The sequence below is a fragment of the Oncorhynchus nerka genome, linkage group LG19, assembly GCF_034236695.1.
Source record: "Oncorhynchus nerka isolate Pitt River linkage group LG19, Oner_Uvic_2.0, whole genome shotgun sequence".
Taxonomy (NCBI): Eukaryota; Metazoa; Chordata; class Actinopteri; order Salmoniformes; family Salmonidae; genus Oncorhynchus; species Oncorhynchus nerka.
This window is the reverse complement of record NC_088414.1, coordinates 32,914,159-32,933,874: the sequence shown is the minus strand read 5'-3', so window position 1 is coordinate 32,933,874 and position 19,716 is coordinate 32,914,159. Positions and strand designations below refer to the sequence as shown.

General features: G+C 43.5%; 1 protein-coding gene and 1 pseudogene across 2 annotated transcripts; both read left to right on the top strand.

Annotated features, from left to right (window-relative positions):
- The window catches only part of LOC115117320 (protein phosphatase 3 catalytic subunit alpha-like), a 143,351-nt pseudogene extending 128,584 nt beyond the window's left edge, over positions 1 to 14,767 (top strand).
- Positions 14,768 to 15,105: 338 nt separating this feature from the next.
- ecscr (endothelial cell surface expressed chemotaxis and apoptosis regulator) lies at positions 15,106 to 19,127 on the top strand. Of its 2 annotated transcripts, none has more exons than XM_029645786.2 (11): positions 15,106 to 15,480; positions 15,747 to 15,839; positions 16,042 to 16,158; positions 16,261 to 16,323; positions 16,513 to 16,635; positions 17,051 to 17,182; positions 17,308 to 17,403; positions 18,242 to 18,275; positions 18,375 to 18,445; positions 18,642 to 18,730; positions 18,859 to 19,127. In XM_029645786.2, exons 1-11 carry the CDS (start codon positions 15,423 to 15,425, stop codon positions 18,865 to 18,867), a joined length of 885 nt encoding a protein of 294 aa, XP_029501646.1. In that variant the 5' UTR covers positions 15,106 to 15,422; the 3' UTR covers positions 18,868 to 19,127. The 2 variants fall into 2 exon arrangements, with proteins under 2 accessions (XP_029501646.1, XP_029501647.1); XM_029645787.2 differs by having other exon boundaries at positions 15,107 to 15,480; positions 15,789 to 15,839.
- The last annotated feature ends 589 nt before the right edge of the window (positions 19,128 to 19,716 follow it).

Below are 19,716 nucleotides of genomic sequence, written 5' to 3'. Positions count from 1 at the left end.
TTTTGGAGCAGTGGCTTCTTCCTTGCTGAGCTGCCTTTCAGGTTATGTCGATATATGACTTGTTTTACTGTGGATGTAGATACGTTTGTACCTGTTTCCTCCAGTATCTTCACAAGGTCCTTTGCAGTTGTTCTGGGATTGATTTGCACCAGAGTACAGCCTTCCTGAGCGGTTTGAAAGCTACATGGTCCCATGGTGTTTATACTTGCGTACTATTGTTTGTACAGATCAATGTGGTACCTTCAGGCGTTTGGAAATTGCTCCCAAGGATGAACCAGACTTGTGGAGGTCTACAATTATTTTTCTGAGGTCTTCTTTTGATTTTCCCATGATGTCAAGCAAAGAGGCACGGAGTTTGAAGGTAGGCCATGAAATACATCCACAGGTACACCTCCAATTGACTCACATGATGTCAATCAGCCAATCAGAAGCTTCTAAAGCCATGACATAATTTTGTGGAATTTTCCAAGCTGTTTAAAAGCACAGTCAACTTAGTGTATGTCAATTTCTGACCACTGGAATTGTGATACAGTGAATTATAAGTGAAATAATTTTTCTGTTAACAATTGTTGGAAAAAAAAGTTTTGCCAAAACTATAGTTTGTTAACAAGAAATTTGTGGAGTGGTTGAAAAACGGGTTTTAATGACTCCAACCTAAGTTTATGTAAACTTCCAACTTCAACTGTACACAGTACCAGTCACGGGTTTGGAGACACCTACTCAAACTGTACACAGTACCAGTCAAGGGTTTGGAGACACCTACACAAACTGTACACAGTACTAGTCAAGGGTTTGGAGACACCTACTCAAACTGTACACAGTACTAGTCAAGGGTTTGGAGACACCTACTCAAACTGTACACAGTACTAGTCAAGGGTTTGGAGACACCTACTCAAACTGTACACAGTACTAGTCAAGGGTTTGGAGACACCTACTCAAACTGTACACAGTACTAGTCAAGGGTTTGGAGACACCTACTCAAACTGTACACAGTACCAGTCAAGGGTTTGGAGACACCTACTCATTCTACATTGTAGACTAATTGTGAAGACATCAAAACTATGAAATAACACATATGGAATCATGTAGTAACCAAAAAAGTGTTAAACCAATCTAAATATATTTTACATTTGATATTCTTCAAAGTAGCCACCCATTGCCTTGATGACAGCTTTGCACACTCTTGGCATTCTATCAACCAGCTTCACCTGGAATGCTTTTCCAACAGTCTTGAAGGAGTTCCCCTGATATGCTGAGCACTTGTCTGCTTTTCCTTCACTCTGCGGTCAACTCATCCCAAACCATCTCAATTGGGTTGAGGTTGGGTGATTGTGGAGGCCAGGTCATCTGATGCAGCACTCCATCACTCTCCTTCTTGGTCAAAATAGCCCTTACACAGCCTGGAGATGTGTTGGGTCATTGTCCTGTTGAAAAACAATAGTTAGTCCCACTTAGCGCAAACCAGATGGGATGGTGTATCGCTGCAGAATGCTGTGGTAGCCATGCTGGTTAAGTGTGCCTTGAATTCTAAATAAATCACTGAAAGTGTCACCAGCCAAGCTCTCCCAAATAATAATTTGTGGAAAAGTTAATTTGTTGAATTTCTTTCCTTCTTAATGCGTTTGAGCCAATCAAAAATGAGCTCATTGGCCAGATGGAAGCCACTCCTCAGAAAAGGCACATGACATCCAAAATGCACCTAAAGACTCTCAGACCATGAGAAACAAGATTCTCTGGTCTGATGAAACCTTGATTGAACTCTTTGGCCTGATTGCCAAGTGTCACGTCTGGAAGAAACCTTGCACCATCCCTACGTTGAAGCATGGTGGTGGCAGCATCATGCTGTGGGGGTATTTTTCAGCGGTAGGGATTGGGAGACTAGTCAGGATCAAGGCAAAGATGAACGGAGCAAAGTACAAAGAGATCCTTGATGAAAACCTGCTCAAGAGAGCTCAGGACTTCAGACTGTGGCAAAGGTACACCTTCCAACAGGACAACGACCCTAAGCACACAGCCAAGACAACGTAGGAGTGGCTTCGGGACAAGTCTCTTTATGTACTTGAGTGGCTCAGCCTGAGCCCAGACTTGAACATCTCTGGAGAGACCTGAAAATAGCTGTGTGGCGACGCTCCCCATCCAACCTGATAGAGCTTGAGAGGATCTGCAGAGAAGAATGGGAGAAACTCCCCAAATACAGGTGTGCCAAGTTTGTAGCATAATACATAAGACTCAAGGCTGTAATCGCTGCCGAAGGAGCTTCAACAAAGTACTGTGTAAAGGGTCTGAATACTTATATAAAGGTATTTCTGTTTTTTTATTTTAATAAATTAGCTAACTTTTCTAAAAAAACTGTTTTTGCTTTGTCATTATGGGGTATTGTGTGTCGATTGATGAGGGAAAAAAATCTATGTAATCAATTTTAGAAGAAGGCTGTAATGTAATTGTAATGATGTGCGCTGAGAGTCTGGAAGCAAATTCAGGGAGTGAGTGTCAATAAAATAAACAGAACATAATACAAAAGCAGAACCTTGAACAACGCAGACATGAAACAATGGCACCTGGGGAAGGAACCAAAGGGAGTGACATATATAGGGCAGGTAATCAAGGAAGTGATGGAGTCCAGGTGAGTCTGACGTCGCGTAGGTGCGGGTAACGATGGTGACAGGTGTGCGCCATTGTGAGCAGCCTGGTGACCTAGAGGCGGAGAGGGAGCACACGTGACAGAAATCAAATGTGGAACAAGTCAAGGGGTCTGAATATTTCTCCATATTTTTTGTGTATTGTATTTGATATATAAGGGTATGTATGTGTAGTGTTAACGTATGAGTCTATGTGAACCAGTATATACGTAGTGAATGTATGTTGGATCATATGTGTGTTGGTTGGTGCTGTTCATTGTGTGGCTTGATGGAGATGGATAGTGAGCCATGGTAAGAGTGTGGGAGGGACTGTCGGTATGGCTGGCCATCTCCATGTTACTTTATATCTCCTGATGAAACAGTGTCCGCACTTCACTTCTGGGGCTGGAGAGGGGTAACTAATGTTTGATCATCTCATCTCCTTTCTCTGTCACTGTCCTGTGCCACTGTTTCTCTCTGTCTCTTTCTGTGTATGTCTCTATTTCTGTCTCTTTCTCTTCCTCTGTCCCTTTCTCTTCCTCTTTCTGTCTCTGTCCCTTTCTCTTTCTCTGTCTCTGCCTGTTGCTATGTCTTTTTCTCTGTCTGTCTCTGCCAGTCTGTCTCTTTCTCTTTGTCTGTCACTATGCCTCTGTCTCTGTCCATTTGTCTTCCTCTTTCTGTCTCTGTCTCTTCCTCTGTCTCTATCCCTTCCTCTTCCTCTTGTCTGTCTCTGTCTCTGTCCCTTTCTTTTCCTCTGTCTCGGTCTCTGTCCCTTTCTCTTCATCTGTCTCTGTCCCTTTCTCTTCCTATTTCTGTCTCTGTCCCTTTCTCTGTCCCTTTCTCTTCCTCTTTCTGTCTTTGTCCCTTTCTCTTCCTCTTTCTGTCTCTGTCCCTTTCTCTTCCTCTTTCTGTCCCTTTCTCTTCCTCTTTCTGTCTCTGTCCCTTTCTCTTCCTCTTTCTGTCTCTGTCCCTTTCTCTTCCTCTTTCTGTCTCTGTCCCTTTCTCTTCCTATTTCTGTCTCTTCCTCTCTGTCTCTGTCCCTTTCTCTTCCTATTTCTGTCTCTGTCCTGTCCCTTTCTCTTCCTATTTCTGTCTCTTCCCTTTCTCTCCCTTTCCTCTTTCTGTCTCTGTCCCTTTCTCTTCCTCTGTCTCTTCCTCTCTGTCCCTTTCTTTCCTCTTTCTGTCTCTGTCCCTTTCTCTTCCTATTTCTGTCTCTGTCCCTTTCTCTTCCTCTGTCTCTTTCTGTCTCTGTCCCTTTCTCTTCTCTTTCTGTCTCTGTCCCTTTCTCTTCCTATTTCTGTCTCTGTCTCTGTCCCTTTCTCTTCCTATTTCTGTCTCCCTTTCTCTCTTTTCTGTCTCTTTCTCTTCCTCTTTCTGTCTCTGTCCCTTTCTCTTCCTATTTCTGTCTCTGTCCCTTTCTCTTCCTCTTTCTGTCTCTTCCTCGTTCTGTCTCTGTCCCTTTCTCTTCCTCTTTCTGTCTCTGTCTCTGTCCCTTTCTCTTCCTATTTCTGTCTCTTCCTCTTTCTGTCTCTGTCCCTTTCTCTTCCTCTTTCTGTCTCTGTCCCTTTCTCTTCCTCGTTCTGTCTCTGTCCCTTTCTCTTCCTATTTCTGTCTCTTCCTCTCTGTCTCTGTCCCTTTCTCTTCCTATTTCTGTCTCTGTCCCTTTCTCTTCCTATTTCTGTCTCTTCCTCTTTCTGTCTCTTCCTCTTTCTGTCTCTGTCCCTTTCTCTTCCTATTTCTGTCTCTGTCTCTGTCCCTTTCTCTTCCTATTTCTGTCTCTTCCTCTCTGTCTCTGTCCCTTTCTCTTCCTATTTCTGTCTCTGTCCCTTTCTCTTCCTATTTCTGTCTCTTCCTCTTTCTGTCTCTGTCCCTTTCTCTTCCTCTTTCTGTCTCTGTCCCTTTCTCTTCCTATTTCTGTCTCTTCCCTTTCTCTTCCTTTCCTTTCTCTTCCTTTCCTATTTCTGTCTCTGTCCCTTTCTTCTTTTCTGTCTCTTCCTCTGTCTCTTCCTGTCTCTGTCCCTTTCTCTTCCTATTTCTGTCTCTGTCCCTTTCTCTTCCTCTTTCTGTCTCTTCCTCTTTCTGTCTCTGTCCCTTTCTCTTCCTCTTTCTGTCTCTGTCCCTTTCTCTTCCTATTTCTGTCTCTTCCTCTTTCTGTCTCTGTCCCTTTCTCTTCCTCTTTCTGTCTCTGTCCCTTTCTCTTCCTATTTCTGTCTCCCTTTCCTTCCTTTTCTGTCTCTGTCCCTTTCTCTCTTCCTCCTCTTCCCTCTGTCTCTGTCTCTGTCCCTTTCTCTTCCTATTTCTGTCTCTTCCTCTTTCTGTCTCTGTCCCTTTCTCTTCCTCTTTCTGTCTCTGTCCCTTTCTCTTCCTCGTTCTGTCTCTGTCCCTTTCTCTTCCTATTTCTGTCTCTTCCTCTCTGTCTCTGTCCCTTTCTCTTCCTATTTCTGTCTCTGTCCCTTTCTCTTCCTATTTCTGTCTCTTCCTCTTTCTGTCTCTTCCTCTTTCTGTCTCTGTCCCTTTCTCTTCCTATTTCTGTCTCTGTCCCTTTCTCTTCCTATTTCTGTCTCTTCCTCTCTGTCTCTGTCCCTTTCTCTTCCTATTTCTGTCTCTTCCTCTTTCTGTCTCTGTCCCTTTCTCTTCCTCTTTCTGTCTCTGTCCCTTTCTCTTCCTCTTTCTGTCTCTGTCCCTTTCTCTTCCTATTTCTGTCTGTCCCTTTCTCTTCCTATTTCTGTCTGTCCCTTTCTCTTCCTCTTTCTGTCTGTCTGTCTCTGTCCCTTTCTCTTCCTATTTCTGTCTCTGTCCCTTTCTCTTCCTCTTTCTGTCTCTTCCTCTTTCTGTCCCTTTCTCTTCCTCTTTCTGTCTCTGTCCCTTTCTCTTCCTATTTCTGTCTGTCCCTTTCTCTTCCTATTTCTGTCTGTCCCTTTCTCTTCCTATTTCTGTCTCTGTCCCTTTCTCTTCCTCTTTCTGTCTCTGTCCCTTTCTCTTCCTCTTTCTGTCTCTGTCCCTTTCTCTTCCTCTTTCTGTCTCTGTCCCTTTCTCTTCCTATTTCTGTCTCTGTCCTGTCCCTTCTCTTCCTATTTCTGTCTCTTCCTCTTTCTGTCTCTGTCCCTTTCTCTTCCTCTTTCTGTCTCTGTCCCTTTCTCTTTCTCTTCCTCTTTCTGTCTCTTCCTCTGTCTCTGTCCCTTTCTCTTCCTATTTCTGTCTCTGTCTCTGTCCCTTTCTCTTCCTATTTCTGTCTCTTCCTCTTTCTGTCTCTGTCCCTTTCTCTTCCTCTTTCTGTCTCTGTCCCTTTCTCTTTCTCTTCCTCTTTCTGTCTCTTCCTCTGTCTCTGTCCCTTTCTCTTCCTCTTTCTGTCTCTGTCCCTTTCTCTTCCTATTTCTGTCTCTTCCTCTGTCCCTTTCTCTTCCTATTTCTGTCTGTCCCTTCCTCTTTCTCTTCCTATTTCTGTCTGGCCCTTTCTCTTTCTCTTTCTGTCCCTTTCTCTTTCTCTTCCTCTTTCTGTCTCTTTCTCTTTATCTGTCCTGTGCCTCTGTTTCTCTCTCGTTCCGTTTCTCTCTTTCTTTCTGTCACTATGCCTCTGTCTCTGTCTCTTCCTCTGTCTCGGTCTGTTTCTTTCACTGTGTCAATGTCTCTCTCACACACAAACACATACACATATCAAATGTGCACCCCCATAAGACTATGAATGTTGCTCCAGCCTACTATCTTCAGGATACTCTGAACAGCCAGTGTGTAATTAGACCTCTGCTCTTGGTGTGATTTGATAGATTATTAGATGTCCTTCATTGTTTTTTTTTAGACAAATAATTTGTTTGATTTCATGGATTGTGTTACTTCTTTGAATAAAAAAGTTCCTTCCTGTAGTATCTGTTTGTCAAGAAACAAAACTCATATCATGATTATTCTGTATATAGTGGAAGTAAAATAGGAAAGCACTGTCATAATCCAAGAGCTAGCTCCCATCAACCACTGCTGTTTCAAAGACGTGCTTTTTTCTTCTCAAATTGTTTTCTTCAAAAATGACCTTCTTTGGTCCTTCCAGTCACTGTGAATATGCCTGCAGAAGAAGCACATCATTACGCTCTGTTTCCTGTCCGCAACTGGAGGCATGAAACGTTGGTGTGAGAGGGAAGAAACAATGCCGTCTCGGGAATGGACAGGATTTCAAACGCATTGTCATGCATATGCTTGCAGCAAAATAACGCATGCTGCACCATTGATATAGGAGTGGGCTCAAAATTGAGAAATCCACGGCATTAATGATGTACAGTGTGATGAATGTATCCCTCAGTGATGTACAGCGTGATGAATGTATCCCTCCGTGATGTACAGCGTGATGAATGTATCCCTCAGTGATGTACAGCGTGATGAATGTATCCCTCAGTGATGTACAGCGTGATGAATGTATCCCTCCGTGATGTACAGCGTGATGAATGTATCCCTCAGTGATGTACAGCGTGATGAATGTATCCCTCAGTGATGTACAGCGTGATGAATGTATCCCTCAGTGATGTACAGCGTGATGAATGTATCCCTCAGTGATGTACAGCGTGATGAATGTATCCCTCAGTGATGTACAGCGTGATGAATGTATCCCTCAGTGATGTACAGCGTGATGAATGTATCCCTCAGTGATGTACAGCGTGATGAATGTATCCCTCCGTGATGTACAGCGTGATGAATGTATCCCTCAGTGATGTACAGCGTGATGAATGTATCCCTATGTGATGTACAGCGTGATGAATGTATCCCTCAGTGATGTACAGCGTGATGAATGTATCCCTCTGTGATGTACAGCGTGATGAATGTATCCCTCAGTGATGTACAGCGTGATGAATGTATCCCTCAGTGATGTACAGCGTGATGAATGTATCCCTCAGTGATGTACAGCGTGATGAATGTATCCCTCAGTGATGTACAGCGTGATGAATGTATCCCTCCGTGATGTACAGCGTGATGAATGTATCCCTCAGTGATGTACAGCGTGATGAATGTATCCCTCAGTGATGTACAGCGTGATGAATGTATCCCTCCGTGATGTACAGCGTGATGAATGTATCCCTCAGTGATGTACAGCGTGATGAATGTATCCCTCAGTGATGTACAGCGTGATGAATGTATCCCTCTGTGATGTACAGCGTGATGAATGTATCCCTCAGTGATGTACAGCGTGATGAATGTATCCCTCAGTGATGTACAGCGTGATGAATGTATCCCTCAGTGATGTACAGCGTGATGAATGTATCCCTCAGTGATGTACAGCGTGATGAATGTATCCCTCAGTGATGTACAGCGTGATGTGCTCCACACACTGATGGATGTTTCTTACTGTGTTCTTTCTGTAAACCTACTATGTTTTGTGTAGTAGGTGTGTATCCTTGTAGATGCAGACATTTTATGTTTACGTGACATGTATGTTTACATTCCCCTCCACAGCTGCAGTACTGAAGTATGAGAACAACGTGATGAACATCCGGCAGTTCAACTGCTCCCCTCATCCCTACTGGCTGCCCAACTTCATGGACGTGTTCACCTGGTCCCTGCCGTTTGTGGGGGAGAAAGGTACCACTACCACCCTTTCCCAATCCTTAGTAGACCATGTCTATGTGTAAGGATGACTCTACTGTACCGTTTTAATCATTTGAATCATTCATTTGAGCTGAGTGCTGAGAGTCTCATTCATTTGCTAGGCTAGACAAACATTCCACAGGACACATCCGTGTTCTCTGACGGATGGGCTCAGCGATGACCGATTTACCCTCTTGCTACATTTTATCGTAAAGAAATATGTACAGCAGCGCCCTCCTCTAATAGCTTTTGACCTCTCTCCAGTCACAGAGATGCTGGTGAACGTGTTGAGCATCTGCTCTGACGACGAGCTCATGAACGACGGAGACGACCAAGAGATCCTAGATGGTGAGTCACTGGTATACAGTACTGTTAAGAGCCCATTAGAACTGCAGTGTCTCACACTCCTCTCCCTGGCATACAGTAGGTCCCTATAAACAAGTAAAAGCACGTACTATTATGGTATTCGTAGACGATATGTCCTCTGGGTGTTTATTTGTTACGGGGGGCTCATTGAATTACCAGTAAAGAATATAAATGGATCATTTCAATGTGGCCCATAGACTCACTCCTGATATCTGAGAATGAGTGTTGTCTCTTTCTAGCCAACGCAGCTGCAGCTCGGAAGGAGGTGATCAGGAACAAAATCCGCGCCATTGGAAAAATGGCCACGATGTTCAAAGTGCTTCGGTGAAAAAGTTCTCCACCTCGCCTCACATCAGCCTTCTACTGTAGCTGTTGCACATGAGCACTTCTCTAATACTGAGCATAGAGTTATTATAATAGAGTGGATATACAGTAGAAGCATACAGGAGTGACCATTGTGGATGTCCTCTGACCTGTGTGTGGTGCTGTTCCGTGTGTCCTGCAGGGAGGAGAGTGAGAACGTGTTGACGCTGAAGGGTCTGACGCCTACTGGCATGCTGCCCAGCGGTGTGCTCTCCGGGGGCAAACAGACCCTACAGAGTGGTGAGGACGAGGCCCAGGCCAGGGCTGTTCTATCCCTCCCTCCATTCCCTCACTGTCTGTCCGTTCCTCTTTCTATCACTGTGACTCTTCTCTTTGTCACAGTCTCCGTCGCTCTCCCTCTCTCCGTGGGTCTTTGTCTTCGTATTCGTCCTCTGGTCCCTTTGTTTCTGACCCAGGTTTGGGCAGCGACCCTTGACTCTGGAGGCCTGCAGATTCTGCCCCCTTTAGCCACAGCTGACACTAGAGAGACAGTCATCTCACCTCACCAGTCATCTCACCAGTCATCTCACCTCACCAGTCACCTCATCTCACCTCACCAGTCATCTCACCTCACATCACCAGTCATCTCACCAGTCACCTCACCAGTCACCTCACCTCACCAGTCATCTCACCTCACCAGTCACCTCACATCACCAGTCATCTCATCTCACCTCACCAGTCATCTCACCTCACCAGTCATCTCAACTCACCAGTCATCTCACATCACCAGTCATCTCGCCATCTCACCTCACCAGTCATCTCGCCATCTCACCTCACCAGTCATCTCGTCATCTCACCTCACCAGTCGTCTCACCTCACCAGTCGTCTCATCATCTCACCAGTCATCTCACCTCACCAGTCACCTCATCATCTCACCTCACCAGTCATCTCGTCATCTCACCTCACCAGTCATCTCACCTCACCAGTCATCTCAACTCACCAGTCATCTCACCTCCCAGTCATCTCATCATCTCACCTCACCAGTCACCTCATCATCTCACCTCACCAGTCATCTCGTCATCTCACCAGTCATCTCTTCATCTCACCTCACCAGTCATCTCGTCATCTCACCTCACCAGTCATCTCGTCATCTCACCAGTCATCTCTTCATCTCACCTCACCCGTCAACTCTTCATCTCACCTCAGCAGTCATCTCGTCATCTCACATCAGCAGTCATCTCTTCATCTCACCTCAGCAGTCATCTCTTCATCTCACCTCAGCAGTCATCTCTTCATCTCACCTCAGCAGTCATCTAGTCATCTCACCAGTCATCTCTTCATCTCACCTCACCAGTCATCTCTTCATCTCACCTCACCAGTCATCTCTTCATCTCACCTCACCAGTCATCTCGTCATCTCACCTCAGCAGTCATCTCGTCATCTCACCTCAGCAGTCATCTCTTCATCTCACCTCAGCAGTCATCTCTTCATCTCACCTCAGCAGTCATCTCTTCATCTCACCTCAGCAGTCATCTCTTCATCTCACCTCACCAGTCATCTCTTCATCTCACCTCACCAGTCATCTCACCAGTCACCTCAACAGTCACCTCACCAGTTACCTCGTCATCTCATCTCACCAGTCATCTCGTCATGTCATGTCATCTCATCATCTCACCTCACCAGTTGTCTCACCTCACCTGTGTTTACTCCCATTGAGTTGACCTTTGAAATTCTGGATGCCTCCCACAATGTTACCCGAGTTCAGTCAGGTCCTGTAGCCCTCCAGAGTCTCTCAAGCCCAGCCCTGGGGTGTTCCCCAGGCCTCTGGCCACTCAGTCTGGCTGTGTTGCTGCGGTACATGCGTCTCTCACTGCCTGGTCTCTTGCTGGTCTCTAGCTAGCTGCCTACCTACCGCCGGGGGCTGCATTCTGCATTCTGCATGGCTTTGTCAGAAGTAACTCGCTCCCCTCCTTTCCCCCCCAGCCACCACCGAGGCCATTGAAGCAATCGACACAGAAACTGAGGATGGAGAAGGTAAAGCTGTGTCCCCCACCCCACCCCTATCAGCAGGCTGGCCTGCAGGACATGCATTGGGTCAACTACCCATCAGTTACAATAGTAGTACATATTCAGCCTGCATTTAACAACTTATCAGGGGGACAGTTGGATTTAGAATGGGTAGCACAGAACTTTGCAGTATCTTGATTACAAGATATCTCAACTATATCAGTTATGATGTAAGGATCAAGAGATGTATTTGACATGAATTACATGGTGTGCTCAGGAAAAACAAAGCCTTTTCGAAGTTTGATCAAGTTTGATACCTTACATATAAATATAAACACATGGATTTGTTATTGTATGCAAGTAATTTAAGCCATGCAAAGTGAGGTGCTACCAAGAGCTGCATGATAGTTTCGGGTATTTTATGCTCAGGCATGATTCCTTCTTTTATTTTTTGGGATTTGGCTTATCTTCCGCCCCCATCTGGTTGAAAGATGCATCGCATGCAGGGAGAACAGGAGACAGGCGAGCGCTAAGGTGAAATACAGTATGCATCATGAAGTCAAATGAATGGTATCATGAGCATGATGTGTCATCTATGTGAACAATAGAGTCTCCAAAGATAGTGAATAAATGAAGATGTCCCACTCAGGCCATTTACCATTGAAAAAAATGGTTAGAGATCCGGTCTGCTTAAGGGGTGGCTCTCCAATAGGCACCAATGCGTTAGCAGCTGGGTCTGGTCTGCTTAGTTCATTGTCTGTATATGAACCAGAAAAAAGGAGCGAGTGAGATGTCTCGCTGCTTCTTCTTCCGACGATGTACGGAGCAACATGATTATGTCATGCAACTGGTACTGTAATGTCATGTTGGCTTCATGATACATAATTATAACAACCGTAAACAAGGGCGCTATTCTAGCAAACAAGGTTGCTTTTCCACGAGGGGAAGTTTGTCTAAGTTATTAAAGGAGGGTGCCATTCTAGTAAACAAGGGTTCTATTGCTGTAAACAAGTGTGCTATTCTAGTAAAGGAGGGTTCTATTGTTGTAAACAAATGTGCTATTCTAGTAAAGGAGGGTTCTATTGTTGTAAACAAATGTGCTATTCTAGTAAAGGAGGGTTCTATTGTTGTAAACGTTGTAAGTTGTGGTTGTTTGTCTGTGAGTTGCTGGCTGAGTGTCGTTGACTCACTCTCTCAGATATTTCTCTCAGAGGAGCCTGTGGATATCTTAAGGTTTCTGATTTCACTCTGTCCACAATTAAATCTATTCAAATCGTCTTTATCTACTCTAAACTGTGTTCAGATGTCTTTCTAGACTTGTGTCAAATTATCTTTGAATTCACAATGCTAGCTTTGACTGAGAGAGAACCCACGTGGGAGAGAACTGCTGTGTGACATGAGAACGTAGCAAAAATAGAAACACTTTCAAAGGCTGCGTTTAGACAGGCAGCCCATTTCTATCCTCTGCCGAGTCCCCAACAACTGGATCTTCCGATTTCCATGGGAAATGGAAAGAAAGCCTGTGACACGACTTCCACTTTTGGACGTTAAACAAGGCGACACTCCATCTTAACCCCTGCATCACCTTTACTGGATTGGTTGAACAGTGCAGAAGAGAACCTCCCCCGACAGTTTTTTCTTCTTCTCAAAACCAGTATGTTTCTTTTACGCCTGCAACATTAGGTGATATTTTGATCAATCACATCAGATCTTTTCACAGCAGATTTTCTTTTCAGAGCTGATCTGATTGGTCAAAAGACCAGAATTGTGTTGAATCAGAATTGGGTTGCCTGTCTAAATGAAGCCTATTACATTCAGGCCAAAGTATGGTACTTCCCAATAATATTTGATGTAAAAAGCATATAATGTAGGTTATGTTTAACCATTTTCCTATGAGAGTACACAAAGAGGTATATCAAAGGATTTAAAATCAATGTTTCTCATTTATAAATGATGTCATGATACAGTGATACTGATCCCCTGTGTGTCCTCGCTCTCCTCCCTGCAGCCATCCGTGGGTTCTCTCCCCAGCATAAGATTGCCAGCTTCGAGGAGGCCAAGGGCCTAGACCGTATCAATGAGCGCATGCCTCCCCGAAGAGTCGGGGTCAACCACGTGGGACAGTCCATGGGCAAGATGAACATGTCCGAGGCCAACGGCACGGAAGACAATGACAATGACAACAGCAACAGTCAGTGATGTTTCGCCCCACGGCCCGCCCCAGAGTCCATGTGACTGCCTTGCTGTGCGCCAAGACATCGCCAAATCGTGATATCAGGCCTCAGAATATAGACATAACATAACACACCCACAGACACAACACAACATCTGCATCTACCGCCTGCTGCTCTTTCATCCAATTAGAGAAAAAAATCAAATGTTACATCTCGTTCAAATGGGTACGGTGGTTTATTTTTTTATACGCCAGGTCCCCACAAAGGGGAACTGAGCACAGAAGGGAGTGGGGCCAGAGCTTAGGACAGGGAGGAGGAGAGGAGGCCAGCGGGGCGGGATGTAGGGGAACCTGTTGGGATGAGGGCCAGGGATGTGGTCCTGTGGGCATGTTTGTTGTTCCCTCTCTCAATCCAATCCCAGACCAAGTGGGCAGGGTTTGGAGTCCCACGCGTTCTCCCATGTCTGTTACAGTACGTCCTCATGGGGTCTGACACAAGACACTCTTGTACACATGTCACACACACATGTTACTATTTCGAATCAGAGTTTCATTCAAGATCTCATCTACAGAAATGATCTCGCTAGTCAACATGTTTTGCTACTAGTATTAATGAATACAACAACAAAAAAATACTAAATCTTGTTTGTAAGAAAGGACATTTGAAAATGAAAAATATGTAGATTTTACTACTTGCAATGCGATCTTACCTGACAACTCTTCTTTCTTGATTTATTTTGTGGTAAGATGCCATGAGCCTGCGGGGGAAGGGGTAGAGGTGGAACATGGGCTTGACTGTGGCCTCTCCACCAACCAAAGCCACAGTCTGTCATGTTTAGGTGCTGCAGTCCCAGCTCTGGGTCTACCTTCTGTCAACCTCTACCTGATTGTTTCTCACCTGCCTGTAACTAAAGAGAGAATGCACATAGAACGTCAAATCTTCTGTTGCAGTAAAAAATGATCTAAAATATATATATATAAGGAATTATAAAGATGGACAATAACGAAAACAACGTTTTTTAACAGCATCCACGGTATGGAACGCATCGATGCATGCAATTAAGTTCCTTATTGATATGTGAAATTATAATTGTGATGTTTCAATATAGTAGACTTGAATGATTTATTTCATCAAATTTTATTTGTAATGTTCCCCTTTGTTTTATATATAATAATTTTTTATTCTTGCTTCCTTTGATTATTATTTTTTCATTTTTTTCATCAATATTTTGAGTTTTTTATATTACTCTTGATTTATTTAAGTTGATTGTTTTGCTGTACAGGCAGATATGCTCTTTTTAAGGTGTGAAGCCTTTTTCTGTTCTGTTGGTGTACAGAAGTTGTTCAATTGTGTGAATGAACATATTACTCAGTGAAAAGCAACATTCAGGCTGCCAAAGCATGATCGCATGGTTTGTTCAAATGTAAACAAATTGGACACAATGAAAATCCTGTCTCACTTACTTTTAAAAGGAAAACAATATATTCTCATTATAATTCTTGATGATATTGGTATTAATTCTCACGATTAAGCTTAAGGTTATTTTTTCCTTCCACTGTTTTCTGATCCTTGTTTGGTCTAGACGTGGTTTATTTTGAAGAAGGAATTTTATGAATTTTGTGACAATTTTTTCTTGTAATTTTTTTGGGCCATTTGACTTCATAAACACATTGTAAGCATGCCCTATGGGACAAATCATGTTTTTTACTCTTGAATAAAATATGCATGAACCAATAGTGTGGCTTCCAGTTTCTCATCGATAGATAGGAAATATATTCTCACATTGTGCTACATGATGGGAATAGGATGCCTTTTCACAATTTAGGCCGCGCCCAAACAATATGCTCTGTGGGATGAAGTGTGTGTGTGTGTGTGTGTGTGTATGTGTAAAATGGGCAGCTTCACAGTTTTCAAGGGAACTGCTTTTTCATAGTCAACCTGAATCCCAAAACAGTGGGCGAATGTGCTTTTCTCTACCGTTTCCATGAGGGCATTCCATCTGCTTCCTGCCATTCTTCCACAGGAAACTCTGGGAACAGCGTCAGACAGGCCCTGGCAACCACTCCCACTTCACACTGAATCCACGGTAGAGGGCAAGTAGCTACTAACCACCACTCTATGCAACACGACGGCAACATCTCGCTTCCAGGACCTTAACCATACTCTCTCATTAACACAGGCAAATACACGCAGACACACACTCAGGCCACAAGTTTAGACAGCTGCTACACACGGACACACTCAGAGAGACTCCATACTCTCTCTAGTACATTCATGACAGTGGGTTCTCTTGCCCTGAGTGACCCCACACATTTTACACATTCAATAATACATACACAGAGTGGGAATTTGCAAAGCTCCAGACAGAGGAAACGCTGTGGATTTGGACATGGATCTGCTTCTGTATCCTGTCCCTCTGCTGAGTGTGTTTCTCCTCATTCCAGCAGGTAGGTTTAGATGAATAAAGGCACTGCGGCCAGATTACGGGCACTAGTCTTACATAGATATTGCTTCAATAGTCTTTCAACTCTCTGTTTGACATCCAATTTTTTTTACGTATTACTTTGAGAAGTTTCCTCTCTCTTGATAGAAATTGTAGTTGTACATTAACTGTATCACGCTAGAAAAACAGGAGATGACTAAATATAGTGCTTTTTAATGATATCAGATGTGTTTAATTAGCCAGAGGACAAAATATGTTTTGGTACTGTAGTTTTCAGAGGAAGCCAGACCTTACTAGAGCTGTTTGTTACAGTTTCAGCCCAATCTGCCATCAATCTGACCAACCAGACAGAGGTTCCCATGGGTGAGTTTAGGCCTAGTTTGCAGTAACTCTCTGACTCTGGCCAAGAATGAATTAATTTGGTAGGATAAATTATTTTGACTAGGGAACTGCTTGATCACCAGAGCTGTTTAACCATCATCAGAAACTGATATTGTAGTCAAAATTCAATAATCACCTGACCATGTAGGTCACTGTTATTTGATGAAGATGTTTCAACTCACAGTGACCTCACCCACAACACTGTCATCCAACACTACGCATGTGGCTGGCAGCGCAACAACCCCAACTACAGCCCATCCAATGACTGATGTGACATCATCCCCAGCACCCTCACCGCCAGGTAACTCTGGTCTTCTGTAGGGCTTATCTGCTGTGTTTTCTCATTGCTAATGTTTGAGTAGAACTGAGAGAAAGTATTGCATTCATTTTGTTGTTTTTCTAGGGAACAACACTCTTGTGACAACCCTCAGTGCCCTGCAGTCAAGTCAATCAACAGCCTCACCTGGTAATACAGAGAAAATGTAGCATTCTGTACTAAATCAAAATCAAATCCAATGTTATTGGTCACATACACATATTTAGCAGATGTTATTGCGGGTGTAGCAAAATCCTTGTGTTACTAGCGTCCAACAGAGGGCTACAATAAACCTAGGGCAGTAAGAGTTTTGTTGATGTTATTGTGGACGTGTTTCAGGAAATGCCAGCAGTGACAATGAGGCACCCACATCCTCACCTCGACTATCGTGTCCTAACGTCAGAAGCTCCGCTCAGGCTAAAATACCTAGTACCCCCTCACAAGACACTGCTGCTGGACCAGGTAAACACTATTTCTCTGTCTGTCTTAGTCCTCTGTCTGCTGATGATAAGTTGATGTGCCTTTTGTCTGAATGGTGTGCATATCCTGTTATTGGATAGTATTCGGAAATCATGAGCCAGGAAATTCTGATTTGCTAGCTGTGCTTTACAGAGGTGAGGAATTCTGAGAAAGCCATGTGTCATTCACAGTGTATGTTTTTCACCTTTATTTAACCAGGTAAGCTAGTTGAGAACAAGTTCTCATTTACAACTGTGACCTGGCCATGTCACTTGTGTGTTATGATCACAAGCTGCATTTACGGTCAACCTTACATGTGTGCCATATAACAATCTCCTAGTCCTAATATCTTTGAAAATGAGCATTTCTCATGTAGTGTTTGCTGTAAGTTGACTTACATGCCTGTTTATGTGTTTAGTCTTAGGATCAACGGCTACTGCAACAGCAACCACTTCAACCTCTGTGACTTCTCCTGAGGGACCCAAAGGGACACACACAGACATCCCTCCCACTCAGTCACAGGGCAAGAGCCTCACCATGCTTGCCTTTGGTATGCTTAACGATACATGATGATGATGACGATGATTAAAACATTGTTATGTAACAGTGCAATGTTAATATCCTATACTCAGGTGGAGTACAACTAACTCTGTCTGGGATGTTGCTCCCCTACAGGTGTCATGAGTTTAATCCTCATTCTCATCATTATCATGGTGGTTTTAGTAACAGTGGTCAACCTAAAAGACAAGTGCAGCAACTCCAAGGAGGAAGGTAAATGTAAAGGATGATCATTCATGTGAGAGAATGGATACATGAGAGTAACAGTATCTATTAGGTATGTTATGTGTATCCATGTTAACACCTGTAAAGATCTCTCTTCTTAGACGCTAACTACCATTGACGTTTATTCATGACGATATCTTCTGGCCAGGGGAAGTTTTGTTAAGAGCCCTGACGCTCGTTCTGAACGTTAACACACTTTGGCTCGCGGTACAGTTTTGGAAACATAAGGAATGTATGTTTCATATCAGTGAGAAATTATATTTAAAAAATGTAAAGAGTAAATTCCCACACAGCTTTCTAGGTTAGGGTTAGTGTTCCCCCACAGCCATATTCCCATGTTACAGCATTTGTTTAAGGAAGACAGACAACGGAGACAACCACCTGTACTAATTAGCTATATAGCATGCTCCGAACATCTGTGTGTAAGCATAACTCGGAAGGAGGTGTAGCAGAACTGTAGTTCGTCAGCTGGAGACACACAGCTGTATGCATCTGTGCAAACCTGCTACAGTAAGTGTATATTATTTATTTGAAAGATTATTTCTCACTGATATGAAAGATAAGTTCCATATGTTTAGAAAAAAGTGATGATTATTGACGTTTCTAAACATTAAAACAGAGCGTCTGGATTACAGTTTACGTGGTCCCACCGGTAAGCAGCGCTTCTAGCTGAGAACCCCTGGGATAAGGCAGAATGCCTTGTTAATGCCTGGGGTTCTCCAGAGTTATGGCCATGCGCGCTTGAGAAGAGAGTAGTTATAGTCAGTGAATAACATCATGTCACACATGCCAGACAAAGAGAATCACCACAGTTTCTGTTCCACAGGTAAAAAGAGCAGTGATTCTGTGGTGTCTGAAAGGTATGCACACCAAAGTATACACATGCATAGCGTTGATAGGGTACGACAACACTGAATGTGTCTCTGTTTATGTTTGTAATTCATCTATTTTCTCCATAGCAATGTCACGTTTAGTGGAGAAAAAGAGAGCATCACTTTGATCTCCATGAAGACCATTAACACAGAAACTGGTAGGGAAAATGGCACAGTAGTGCTTCACTTTGAAATAGTCCCCAAACCAATATTGAGGGGCCTCTGTTTTTGTTCCTTATAATAGCTATAATTGCTGATGATTATTGGGGGGGGGAAATGGGCTCGCTATTCGCAGTGATACAAGACATGTGGGAGCATGGTGTGAGCCTAAAACATCTTTCTCTTTTTCCCCAGACACAGACTCCCCCCAGGTCTCCTCCATTCACAGTACAACACTGGACTATGAGGAGCAGGAGCAAAACAGGGACCTACTGAACAACAAGGTGGGCTCAGGAAAATACTCTTCACCAGCACTAACTGCAATGGATACAACCACTTCTTATAGAGAATAGATAAAAGCAAATATCCAATGGTTTGAAGTTAATACTACATATTGTGTTATTTTTTTCAGCTGGTGTGAAAATAAAGACCCTAGATGTTCCGTTCCAAAACACAGAAATCACCAAACTACTCAAACAAAATAGTAGAGTGGTTGTTCTATACACCTGAGATCAAGTTACCGGGAGTGCACACAGCACCTGAATTCATAGCTGTGGAGATATTATACATTAAGCTACAACTAGGCCTACCGTTGTGTCTGATGTGTCTACATGTTGCCATTCTAATACAAATATCCCATGTATTTGTGTGATGATATCAAAATTGCCTTTATGGAGACAATGTTGTGTGTTCTGTTTCATATATTTTTTTATTTTTTTATTTTATTTCACCTTTATTTAACCAGGTAGGCCAGTTGAGAGCAAGTTCTCATTTACAACTGCAACCTGGCCAGAAACAACACAGTGTTACACATGGGATAAACAAACATACAGCCAATAACACAATAGTAAAGTCTGTATACAGTGTGTGCAAATTAAGTAAGGAGGTAAGGCAATAAATAGGCCAATAGTGGCGAAGTAATTAAAATGTAGCAATTTATGTGTGCAAAAGAGCAGAAAAACAAAAACAAATATGGGGATGAGGTAGATAGTTGGTTGGATGGGCTATTTACAGATGGGCTGTGTACAGCTGCAGCAATCAGTAAGCTGCTCTGACAGCTGACGCTTAAAGTTAGTGAGGGAGATGTAAGTCACCAACTTTTGTGATTTTTGCAATTCATTCCAGTCATTGGCAGCAGAGAACTGGAAGGAAAGGCAGCCAACAAGGTGTTGGCTTTGGGGATGACCAGTGAAATATACCTGCTGGAGTGCGTGCTATGGGTGGGTGTTGCTATGGTGACCAGTGAGCTGAGATAAGGTGGAGCTTTACC